At 37.8% G+C, this 13683-nt stretch overlaps 1 protein-coding gene across 1 annotated transcript in view; it reads left to right on the top strand.

Annotated features, from left to right (window-relative positions):
* Positions 1 to 13683, top strand: part of LOC150091155 (uncharacterized) — a 1391089-nt gene that overhangs the window by 746796 nt on the left and 630610 nt on the right. The window contains exon 22 of the mRNA XM_090374518.1: positions 11247 to 11357. Within this exon, the coding sequence (XP_090230644.1) occupies positions 11247 to 11357 (111 nt within the window). The remainder of the gene's footprint in view (positions 1 to 11246; positions 11358 to 13683) is intronic.

The raw sequence follows: 13683 nt of genomic DNA on the forward strand, positions 1-13683 counted from the left end.
CTTCCTTTTCTGCATCTTTTAATATAACTGTATAGATCCAATCCACCCCAGGTGTCTTTCTTATGTTTAACTTCAACAATTTCTCATCCACTTTGCTCTAAGTTATCACAAAATCCTTTAGCTCCCTGTTATAGTTTGTTAAACTTCTGGCATTCTCCTCACTTTATAACTCCATGTGTGAATGTAGATGCAAAATACTCATTCAGTTTGTCAAGCAGAACCATCTACAGTCAAACCATGAAGTGGACCAATCTGATTCATCCCCTTCCTTCAAGGGTTTACATAAGTTAAAAAATCCTTTGCTTGCCTGACCACCTTGGTGACATGATTACAGACTAGCTTATATCTACCAGAATGGCTTCTGTGTCCCCTGTTAATTTATGCATATTCCATGTACTCTTCTTCTCTGCCATTAGTCTCCTTAGTTCATGACTTCCATTTAGGCCTAAACCTTGAATGTCTTAGTTGATATGAAAAGTCTAGTAGCTTCCAAGATTAATTCCTTGAATGCTTCCCATTTATATTTGCTTTTGGTAACAACATCAGTTCATCTCACTGCATAGAATTTAAATACTGGCTGAGATAGCGCTGTAGTCACTTTTACAAAAAAAAAAAAAAAAAAAAAAAACCTCTTCCCTTTATCCCCGACGGTAGTTACATCTTTGAGTATATTCCACATTAGTACACTGTGATCGCTGTCACCTAATGGTACCTTTATCTGTAAATTCATGATGCATGATTAATCACTACTGATAATGAGATTAAAAGTTTTACTCCTTCCTGTTGCCTCACGAACATGCTGCTGTAGAAAACAATCATCCAATAAATGCACAAAAGTCTTGCTACTGTGTGAATGACCAATCTAAGTTCCATTCAAAATCTGGGAAGTTAAAATCTCCCATTATATGATAATCTGATTTATTGGCCCACTATTTCTCTGTACAGTTGTTACTTGTACTCATCAGAGTTTTGAGACCTATATAACACTCCTACTCTCAGTTTTGCTTTCCCAGTGCTTATATCACACCAAAGTGACTCAACATTGCACTGTTCCCACATGTCCACTGGATGCCCTTCCTTCGAATTTATGTTTTTCAACTTACAGCATAACCCCTCCTCCCTTTCTATCCTCTTTGTTCTTTCTTTAAGCATTGTAGTCCCCAAATTCCAAATCTGCTTTCCTTATATCTGTGTGACTCAATGTCTGATAGCCCAACAATATACACCTTTGATGTCTTGCCCAGCACTTGTAATTCATCAAATTTATTTGACTGTACTCCTAGAATTGGTGTACATGCAAGTATACATGCTCCTATTCTTATTCTTAATTAACCTAACACAGCCCTGATGACGATTGGAGGTTATCATGGAATGATAACCTCCAGTAGTTCTTGAAATCCTGAGGTCCTTGCTTTCCAGGCTGCTGCTGTTTCCAGTAGAAGCAGTGCAAGAATCAATTTCACTTCTGCCTACAGTTACTGTTAACCAGTTAGTCCTTCCCCTCAAGCTAGCAGTTTTTCTCCCCACATAACACTGCCTCTATAGCATCAGCAAATATTCTTACACCTTTTCTTTTTAAGTCTGTCCCTATAGAAACAGCCTCTCCAGGCCAAACTAATTTTGAAGGATCTGATCATATATTCTCTCCTATTATGTCTAGGCAGAATTGCAGACACTTTCAATTTAACCTTAACTCACAACTTTTTCTCACCTTTGACCGACATTTTTGATATTGAAACATTTCAGCATTAACCAATGTTTTTGACATTGAAATTCAAATGTCAAATCGATAGTTACCCACGAGGGGAGGTGAACTTATAGGTTGTCTCTTTCATTTTCTTTTATTATTTATTTATTTTTATTTAATATTTTTATTATTATTTTACTTGTTATTTTTATTTTTTTGCTTTAACTTGTGCACCACCAGCTGTAGGTTTCTTAAACCATATACTAAAATTAATACTAACACTGTTTAACATCATTATCTTTACTTTACTAAAATTAATACTAACACTGTTTAACTTCATTATCTTTATTTTACTAAAATTAATGCTAACGCTGTTTAACATCATTATAGTTAAGGGCATTATGGCCTTGCTGCTTTTGTGCTGTAAAGCTTATAAACAAACAAGGATATGTTTAAATTGAAGAAGGACGATTGTAGAATAGATGAGAGAAAGTATGCCTTCAGTCTTTGGGTGGTTAATTGCTGGAACAAGTATCCATCCATTGTTGTCAAAGTATATAGTTAGAATAAGTTCAAGTTAGAACTAGACAAACTATTGGATGGGTGCAATGGGATTTATTTATTTATTTTATTTTTTTTTTTACTGATGCTGTATAAGCTTGCTTTTTTGCATTATTAGGTTTTTTGTGTATCATTAATACTAATACTGATGTGTCCAGTAATGCCCACACATTGTTAGGCAAATGATCATTTTATCAAATATCCTTTTCCTGTACATTACACACATGCTCAATTAGGTTGAGTTGGGCAGCTATGGGAGACTGAATAATTCATTGTCATGTTTCTGAAACCATTTCAAGGCATTGTCTTGTTGATATCTGTTCGGCGTTTTCTGTGTACATTGTCACCGTGATAGGGTGTGCTTAGTTAGCAGTGATAGGAAGGTAGTCCTTCCTCTTGAGCTGTTGATTCATAGTGACCAGATATAATGATCTCCAGGGCATGTCATGTAAATAGTCTTCAAACCATAACACCACGACCACTTCCAAGTACTAAAAGTACTGAATACCAGTCAGGTGCTATGGCTTGTTGCTTTCTCCTAATGTGGATATTCCCATCAGCACGAATGAATTTGAGACAGGATTCATCAGACAAGGTGACAGATTTACACGTGTTGGTGGAGCACTGTCAGTGCTGATATGGCTATGCAAGGTGCAGTCTCTTGTATCAGCATGAAACCTGGATTACCAACATGTGGAAATCTGTCACCTCTATCCATAGCCTTTGACTGCCATAGCCTATATGAGCTAATATCTGGTGCCTAGTCCATGAATATTGGTCTTACTGCTATTATGTTGTATTGGGTGGTTAGCTGGGCCACTGCTATGTTATGAGATGAAATGCGCAATGTTCACTACGGGAGTCTACCTCTTGTTACTCTTCAGCTTTTTGACCTTTGGATGGTTGTTTTACCGCTGTTCAGCCAGTCATGGTAGACTCGTGACACCACAGAACAGGAGCACTTAACCATGTTGGCTGTTATTGAGGTATTGGTATCTACCCATCTTGTCCACATTCGAAGTTAGAAAAATCTCTACAGCAACCCATTCTTCCTGTGAGGCATTCAAAAACTGATCACCATATGAACTGCAACCTGCAGTCTTACATCAGCTGTTTTAACTTTGAATCCTTGCCAGCATCAGAGACTGGTTTGTCCCTGTGCAAGGGGTATTGCTAATGCAAAGCCATATCACTATATATATATATACACACACACACACACACAGGATGGCACCTTCGTGGGCAGGAGCAGCAGTGCATAGCACACGCTTCTTGAGTAGACTGGGGTTCGAGCCCGTGATCCACCAAATACGGAGGATGTGGAAAGGTCAGGGAATGACCATCGCATATCCCCGGAGCAATATGGCCTTAGTTGCTAATGCTCCTAAAAACCAAATAACAACAATATATACAGGTAACCCCCCCCCCCACTTAACGCTGATAATTCCTTCTGGAAAAACAGAGCGCTAAGTGAATCCACAGTAAGCGAGCGGCGCATTCCCACAAGGTAACATATGTATTTGTAAGTTTCGGTCGGTGCCATAGGATATTTCCTAATCAATAATAAACGGTAGTGAAAAGGTGCACAAATGTCGGTCAAAATATTTAATATTCAAATATTTGTACATGTGGTTGTTTGATATGTTGTTTAATGGCACAAGGGCTGCTAAGGCCATATTGTGCCTGATTCTATTCGGTAGTGCAATTACCAGTTAAAATGTGTAAAATAATCCTGTCTGCTTTAAGAAATAAAAGAACTCAGCTAGATTTTAATTGTCTCCAATCAGATGTGGTAATGTCAAAGGTTCTTGCAGATGTGAAAGCGATTTGAAAATTTTGTTTTGATAATTATTATAATGATTGCAATTTATTAGAATATGCCTCACCATAAGTGTAGTCTGACAAAATGTACAAATAGGTGGATCTTCCCCCTTGAGGAGATAAATATGGGTTAAATACATATGCCCAATATGCGTCCTAGCCAGGATCACCTCTTCTTGCCTATTTGATCGCATGCTTGAGGGCCACAACTTAGGTTCCTGTTTAAATTGAAGCAGTTTATTGTCTACTGAGCCTGCCAGATTTGCAACCATTGCTCTTCACACACATTTCTTATGACTGATTTGTAGTCTGTGTATGGCACTTGGTAGTGAAGAGATCTTACAATGATTGGATGTTTAGTGGCTTGATCTGCGTATTCATTTCCTTTGATGCCTACATGCCCTGGTATCCACAGAAACTGAGTGATTGGTTTACAGCTTGTAATGCAATAATCTGTGATCTAATTTGCTTCAAGATGGGGTGGATTGGTTTGGATGGATTTTTCAACGATTTTATTGCACTCAGAGAATTGGAGTAGATCATAAGTCGCTTCCTGGACAGATTAATCACGTGATCCAGAGCTATTTTAATCACCCACAGTTCAGCAGAATAGACACTGCACTCCTTTGGAAGGGACACAGAAGTAGAAAAGATAGAAGAAACTGCCGCTGCTCCCACTGTCGTCATTGTTTTCGAGCCATCAGTATATATTTGAAGACACCGAGAATTTTCTGCGACATGTGCAGCATGGAGTTTCCTGATGGTAGGGTCTGCTGCTTGCTTTTTCCCCCATTGTTGGAATGAGAAGTCACAGACTGGTGTATAATCAGACCACGGAGGGTCGTGATTGCTCATTTCCTGAAAGACATTACCCATGTCTAGATTCCAACATTGTGTTAACTGTAGCAACCTTATCCCAATAGGCTTGTTTTCATTAGGTTTGTTTTGATAAAATGTGGTCCATTGGGGCTCAAATAAGTATAGGGAGATAGGATGAAAAGGAAGACTCCGTATTTTTGTTGCATAGTTGAGGATCAACATTTTCCTCTGAAAATGGAGTGGAGGTTCGTGTGCATCTATATATAGACTCTGTACAGGGGATGTTCTGAATGCTCCTAAAGCAGTTCTTAGGGCACTCTGATGGATAGTGTCTAGCCGAGTTAGTTCACTTTTCCTGGCAGAGTCATAGATTGGAGCTCTGTAATCCAAGCGAGATTGAATCAATACCCAATATAGTCGAAGCAGAGTGTATCGGTCAGCACCCCGTGTCGATGAAGATAGTACTCGGAGGATATTTAATTTTTTCAAGCAAATGGTTCTCAGATATGTGATGTGTTGTAAGAAGTTTAATTTATTGTCCAGGATTATGCCAAGAAATCTGATACTATTGGAAAGAGGTATGGCGAAACTTTTAAGATGTAGTTCAGGCTCAGGGTGGATCTTATGTTTTTTTACAGAAATGAATACAGTTAGATTTTTGTGTTGATAAGTGGTAGCCATTGCGAGACATCCACAGCTCAATTTTGTTAATTGAGATTTGAAGCTGTCTCTCAATAGAATTCATAGTTTTTTCTTGGCACAAAATCATGAGGTCATCTGCATAATGATATAATTCTACTGTGCTTGGAATATCATGGATGATATTGTTTATTCTTATTAAAAATAGTGTAGGACTCAAGATAGATCCTTGAGGGACCCCCCCCCCCACCTCCTCCTGTATATGAATTCTAGAAAGAACATTTAGATGACTAACCTGAAAGGTTCTGCCCTGGAGAAAGCTCTGAATAAACAAAGGAAGCCTGCCTCGTAGACCAAATATGTAAAGATCCTGTAGAATACCGAAACGCCATGTTGTATCAAAGGCCTTTTCTAAATCGAAACTTACCATAACGAGGTGGTCATTTCTGACAAATGCATTTCTGATGTTTGATTCTGCTTTGGTCATCATATCTAATGCAGATCTATTTTGCCAAAAGCCATACTGATTTTTATGTAAGATGTTATGTGACTCAAGAAACCAGGTGAGATGCTTTAGAACCATTTTCTCCAGTGTTTTCCCCAAACAACTAGTTAAGGAAATTGGACAATAATTTCCTGGATTAGAGAGGTCTTTTCCTGTATTCACTTGTATTAGCCTTTTAGCGATGGCTAATACAAGTGAATGTTTCCAAAAGCGAGGATAAACATGTTCCTCAAAAATTCTGTTAAAAAATATTAAAAGAATTTGTAAAGCAGTATCATTCAAGTGTTTTAGCATAATATAAAATATACCATCAGGGCCAGCTGCACTATTAGGTGCTCTGTTAAGAGCATCCGTTAACTCGGATATAGTAAAAGGCTGATTATATGGAAGAGACAGACCGGTGTTGAAATTTAACTTATACCTTTCTGCTACCACTTTAATTTGTTGGAATGAAGTATCATATGAATTTGCTGCTGAAATTTTTGCAAAGGCTTTAGCAAAAGCGTTTGCAATGTCTTTGGAGGAAGACAGTTCCTGTCCATTACAGATCAATATTGGAGAGGATGACAATGGATATTTGCTATTCAGATGTTGGATTTTCCTCCAGATTAATCTAGTATCGGTGTTTTTGGTGATAGTTTTTTTTTTTTTTTTTTGATTTGGTAGTTGTTGGCGCATCGGCTTCTGTGGCCATATTGCACCTCCCAAGGTTTTTTGCAGTACTTTGATCCAAGCCCGAGGCGGGAATCGAACCCGCGACCTTTGGGTTGCCGGGTAGGTACTTTACCCACTCGGCTAGCCCAGTCGGCTTGGTGATAGTGGAAGCGAACTGAATCCAAGAATCTTTTTTGGCTTTCCTTCTTATTTGTCGTGCTTTAGCATTTAGTTTCTTGTAATTTATAAGGTTAATAATAGTGGGAGGCTTTCGGAAAATATTCGAAGCTTTGTTCTTTTACTTTTTTGCTCTATTACATTCATCATTCCACCAGTAGTTTTTGCACCTGCGTGGATGAGTCGACGAATGAGGATTAGCTTTGTCAGCTGCTGCTAGTATTCATTTAGTAATATGGTCATTAGCTTCATCTATTGACTGGTTCAGAATGAGGTTTTTATCTAAAACTGTACTTAAGGAAAATTTTTCCCAGTTTGCCTTTGTAAATTTCCATCTTCTGCGAGTTTCCGGATAGGTGATGGGGTAGTTTGGAATTTACAAGTAATTGGAAGATGATCACTATTGTGGGGATTATCCAATGCCACCCAATGTATACTTGGGTACAGAGTGGGGGAGCAGATAGACAGATCTATGGCTGAAGTATTTCCTGAGGGAAAATGAACACGAGTATGTGCACCGGTGTTCAGCAGAGTTAGATTTTGTTTGTCCAGTAATGTTTCTATTAGCTGCCCTCTTTTATCCATATGGAGACTTCCCTATAACAGGTGGTGTCCATTAAAGTCACCCATCAAACAAAAAGGAGGTGGTATCTGAGCAAGGAGCTCATCAAAGTCTCTGAGTATATATGTTTGGTTTGGTGGAAGATAAATAGAAAGAAGAGATAAAGATATTCCAATTTCTATTCTTACAGCAACAACTTCTAAATTAGTTTTTAAGGGGATTTGTCTGGACGGATTAGTAACGGATACCAAAACCGCTACACCTCCATGGGCTGCAGTTGCTGCATTCCTGTCACGCCTGTACAAAATATATTTCTTTATTGAGGGGGTCACTTGTGGATTAAAAAATGTTTCCTGTAAACAAATTCCTGCTGGTTTGAAATCTTGGATTAGGTCATAAAGTTCATCTGTATTAGTATGTAGTCCTCGACAGTTCCATTGTAAAATTTACTTCATTATTTAGTTTTAGTGGTAGGATGATCTGGTTGCCTTTTAGAGGCAGTAGGCTTATTGCAATCTATTTTAATTTTATATTTTTTAGGAAAGGTAGGCTGTCCAGTGTCCATAACTTCTTCGGCATGAATTTTTAATATAGGTTCTTGTTGAGTTTTGTCATCTGTATCCATTTCTGCAGTATTAATTTGGGGTTTAGTAGAAGATTCAGCTTTTGTCATCCTGGTTTCACTTTCTGACTTGATGCCACTAGTGGTGGGGATGGAAATCGGAGTATTACAAGTCTGGTTTCTGTTGTTTTGCTTCAAGGATGGCTGAGGAACTGAAAGCTGAGCTCTAGCCCATTCAGCAAGTGATATGTTCGGTGGAACTTAGTCATTGGTTTGTGTAGCAATTGATCGATATTTATTTGTAACATCTGCATATGTACGTGCAGGAGTATCTTTCAGTATTTGTCATCTTGCTTCCTGATAAGTCACTTTATTTTCAACTTTAAATTTCTGTATTGTTTTTCCATCTTTCCATAATTTGCAAATTCTAGAATATGCAGGATGATCTTCCCTGCAGTTAGGGCAGTCTGTTTGAGTGTGATCCTGGGATCCACATTTTGGGCATATTGTGTTTCCTCGACATGTTGCCTGAGAGTGTCCGAACTTCTGACACTTATAACACCATATTGGATTTGGTATATACAGGCAGATATGGCAATTTAGATAACCAGCTTTTACAGTATTTGGTAAGTTTGGAGTATTGAATGTGAGAATTACACTGCGGGTTGGAATAAGATTGCCATCTCTAAGAGTCAAAATTCTCTTAGCTTGTATGACCTTTTGGTCTTTAAGTTCTTGTACAAGCTCCTTTTCTGTTACATTCAATAGATACCACTCAGAGATAACACACCTGGAACTATTTAGGGTTGAGTGGGGAGATATTTTAACAGGGACACCACCAAATGTTGTCATCTTTAACAACAATTCTGAATGTTTCGACTGTGTAGTTTCCACAAGCAAATCCCCTGACTGTAATCTATTGACCATTTTAGGTGATCCAGCAGCATTTTCTAGAAATCTCTGTATAATAAATGGAGAGAGTTTGCTCACTGGTTGACTAGTTAAGGAATGGATAATCAGAAAAGTTGGATACTCAGGTTGATGATTATCTATTTTTAAGCGCTTATGTTGCGCACTACCTTCATCAGAATTATACCAATCTATGGTATTTGAGCTTGAAGGCTCTAAGGCTGGATAAGTTTCTTTATGCATGTCGGCTCCTTTTCGCTCTGGGGGATTAGCTTTTCCACCCAGGTTACCGGCCCCGCCACGGGGAGGCAGGAGCAGTGCCGCTTGTGGTCAGGTGTAGGAGTTAGTATGGTTAGTATATACAATAAAGAAAAAGGTACTTTCCTTTTTCTGACTCTCTTTCTATACTTTTAAAAAGTAGAGCTAATCAACAGAAAGACATGAACGAAATAAAACAAGGAAAAACTCAGTCGCTTTAGAAAATCGCTTTAGGAATCGCAGTACTATTTAGCACAGAAAATCGCTTGGCACCCGGGGCCATTTGTACATATAAAATATTCTGCATTACGTACGTATATAATTATGTGGTAACTATTTACGTATCAAAATTAAACTTAAAATTCCAATTAAAATCATGAATTTAATTGATCTAAATTGATTTAATTTAATTGATGAATTTAATCATGAAAAATGTTGATTTTGGGTTGAACTTTGGCCCTCTTCCAAATAAACCTGGCATGTTTTTTTTTCTTTCAATATGAAACTTTTTTAGGCATTCGTTTCCACAAAAGTCCTGCTTCATCTATGTTAAAAACTTGTTGAGAAGTATAACACATAATACCCCTCTTCAATAATTTTAACAAGTTCTTTTTTGAAAGTTTCGGCTCCTTCATCTGCACTTGTGGCTTCTCCCTGGATTTTAAATCTATTCAACCAGCCCTTACCAGTTTTAAATGGTTCCACATTTTTTTTTTTTAGGTGAGTTTTCTTCAGATCATCATATTGGCTAATCTCTCTCTCTCTCTCTCTCGCTCTCGCTCTCTTATAATATTTAACTTAACTGAATTCTGCATTGGGTATTATCTTCAATAAAATTAGTTTTTCCATTTCAATCCTAATAGTTGGCCTAGCCCTAGTTGCTTGCAGTAGAACAGCTATCTTTCCCGCTGCTAAAATTAATTCTTTATCTTTTTATAATTGTTCTTACAGTTAAAATTGCAAGTCCTAAATTATGGCACACATCCGCTTGTCGTTGACCGGAATCGATTTGCTTCAAAACGTCTAATTTAATTTTCAAATTCAGTCTTTATCTTACATTTATAGTCTTCATACTGCGCCCAGACGTTGTTGCTTTTTCATTCTTATCGGCCATTATTAACTCTTCGAAAATGTAACTTCGTTGGTTGCATTAATTACGATACAATATTCAAGTAAACTGTCCGTTATGCACAATGTCTAATACTGTACTGAGCGATGACTAGACTTTGGATAAATGCATATAACGCAAATATTACAAGCAATATACTTGATCGTTTTTTAAAATGTTGATCTCGGAACTACATAACAAGTCACTGTACTGCAATTAATTTAGCGTGTGAGAAAATTTCTCAAGTCGGTGTGGGAAATGTTTTAATGCTGTTTTGGTATTCATTTTCCAGCTATCGACTCCATCAAATGAAACGATTTCGTTAAATATGCCAAAGATGCAATCTGTAAAAGAGCATTATAGTGATCTGTGACAGCGTTATAGTCATATAAGGTTTATAATGTAAGAACAGCGTTATAGCAAATCAGCGTAAAGTGGACCACGTTATAACGGGGGCATGCTGTATATATATATATTTTTTTTTTTTGGCTCTCTCTGCCTAAATTAGTCCACAAACTTTTGTGGACTAATTTTGTGGACAAACTTTTGTGGACTAATAATTCACTAATTTATCTCTCTGATAAAGGTTGAGAGAGAGAGAGAGAGAGAGAGAGAGAGAGAGAGAGAGAGAGAGACTGTTGGAACTTATATGCATGTGTTCTAAGGGAATGGAATGACAGATTGCAGTAAAGAAACCTGTTGGCATATCTTTGTATAAATTTAATTTGATTTGATCAGACTCTACCCAAAAAAATTATTAGGTAACCTTGCATGTTGATGTAATAATCCTTGTTTTTTTTAAATGTAAGATAAAACAACAGTTTTAGCCATTTTTTGTATTAAAAAAGTTTTGAAATTATATGTCGTTATTAAAGCTACAGAAATTTTTAAAATTGTGTGAAATGTAATGAAATCTTGATGAAAGGCTGTCCCTTTTTTTTTTTTTTTTTACTGATGAATTTGAGCTCTTTCTTTTATTTGCAGGTGACAAAGGTGAACCATTCAACCTTGAGCAAATAGAACGACTTAAACCTAAACATGGACCACAAGGATCACAGGGTCCACCTGGTCTTGCTGGGATACCAGGATCTGAGGGTTTGTGGCATATTGGCTTTGTCTTTTTTTCTTTTTTTTCCCTCTTTATTCTTTGGGGGAAGAATGGGGGGAGAGGAATATCTGTTTGCAAACACTCACTTTTAAACATAGATAATTAGAATAGTGCTGCTCCTTCATGGCTAGGTTTAAAATAAAGAAACTAACGTAAACTAAATTCCTCTATATTTTTCCTAATTTTGTTTTTTATTTCTTTGTAACTTATTGTCATGTAACCATATATGTGAATATTATAATTAGCTTATTTTTATTAAAATTATGAAATGTGCTGCTTTCTGAAAGTTTAGTAGCTTTATTATGTGTATGGTTAACTTTCTTTTATCAATCACAGAATAAATGAACCATCAAGAGGCAGCTGCAGTATATGGCTATAGGAATGGAATGATTAGTAATTTGGCTCTGAACAGTGGATTCAGACCATACCACAAAACAATGTGTCCATTTTTGTTACGGGAAAAAGTTATAACCAAGTCCTCAACTAAAACTAGATTTAAGAATTGTTCCTGTCAACCTTGAGGTTGTCACAGACATCCTTTCAGATATGCCAGACAAGCTGTACTTGCTACCTGGGAGTCTAAAACGCTGATGGAACTGATATTCGGGTGATATTCAAGTGGACCCAATTTCGGCGAAGTCTCGATGGTCTGTGACAGCCAAATCCTCTGCTTGCACCTTCACAATGGTGGGACTGTTAGTAATTTAGTAATCCTGGGTATAACCTCCATGCACAAGCACACTATGGGTGACCACCCGGGTGTGAACCAATGTAAGCAGAGATCAAGGTGTGGTGCCTACACCACATGGAGGAATGCCACCCCTCTGTGTTACCAGGCAATACTAGGTTGTAGATGACTCTCATCAACCGGTGCAATAACACCACTTTGCTTCTTGGAGTCTTGAAGTGGTGGAACCCATGTTTAGTCTCCACAGCTAAGTTCTGGTCAACCTTCCCCACCTCTTCCATTATGCAGTATTACTGATGACTTTTGAGGTTATGATGAACATTGTGGCGAGATCCAATCTTCCTTACATTTTGAGAGTACACTGCTACAGGCTGCTCACTAGTTAGCACACCGGACCGAACCTATTGGTAACTCTTTAGGAGACTTCTGGATCAGCTAGTGTATAATCTTTCTACCTCTACTCTGTCAGATAGTGACTGGAGGGAGTCTGAGTAGTGTGTATGCGGGGGGACATTGTCGGGGCCACATTATGTCAAGGATCATTACTTCATACAGCATGTCCCCCCCACCACCACTTTTTCTTACTATTGAATACACCATCATTTGTCAAACTAATAGAGCAAGCTTATCTGTGAAAAGATCGCAACCTCCCAAACACTTCCTAGTTCTTTTCACAAATATACATGGATCTCAATTCTAATCTCAACAATGTCCATTTCCACTTGCAATCTGCCAAACCCCATGTACCTTTTCTGACAGAATCTCAGTTATTGGTTGATTCAACTACTGCTCATCTCAGTTGCCCAAATTATTTGGTGTATGATTCCTTTTGCCTCAAAGGTGGTACTTGTGCATATGTCCATTCCAATATTCCCTGTCAGAGACTTGGTAATTTGGATTCTCCTCCTTTCGATCTTCTCTGGCTTAAAATCTCTCTAACTCATTGTGCCAAATCAATCTGTTGTCTCTACCATTCTCCCAACTTTGCTACTCATTGGAGCTCTTTGACTTCCTCTCTTTGCAACTTGATTTTTTTCAGTCCAACTTTCCTAACAGTGAGGTAATTTTCCTTGGTGGTTTTAATTTCACAACAACTACAGATGGCTTCCATTTTATAGTCAAACCGACTCAGCTGGTTGAGATGCTGAGGCTTTTGCAATTACTAATGAGCTTGCACAGATTGTTCATTTACTTACAAGGATACTGGACAATCCTAACCATACAGCCAACATGCTTGATCTTTTTCTCACAAACAACCCTTCTAAGTAGATGGCTGAAGTGAGTGGTCCTTTAGGCACCTCAGATCACAACTTGGTGATTGTCTTTTCTCCGATGGAGCCTTTATCTCATGGCTATTCCCAACCTTGTATTGTTTCGCATTACAAGAATGCAAAATGGGATGACCTGCAAGATTTCTTTTCTTCTTTTCCTTGGTTGGATTACTGTTTCAAAACTTCTGATGTCAACATTTGCTCAGATCCGGTCAGTGAAATTGTTCTTGCAGGAATGGAATCCTTTATCCCACACTCCACTTTAAAATCTTGTCCTTTATCTATACCTTGGTTTTCCAATTAATATGCTAAGGTTGTTCAAGAGAAGAACATTGCATTTTGTAATTGGCTTCT

This window comes from Mastigoproctus giganteus, chromosome 1, assembly GCF_048544385.1.
Source record: "Mastigoproctus giganteus isolate SK-2022 chromosome 1, ASM4854438v1, whole genome shotgun sequence".
Lineage (NCBI taxonomy): Eukaryota > Metazoa > Arthropoda > Arachnida > Uropygi > Thelyphonidae > Mastigoproctus > Mastigoproctus giganteus.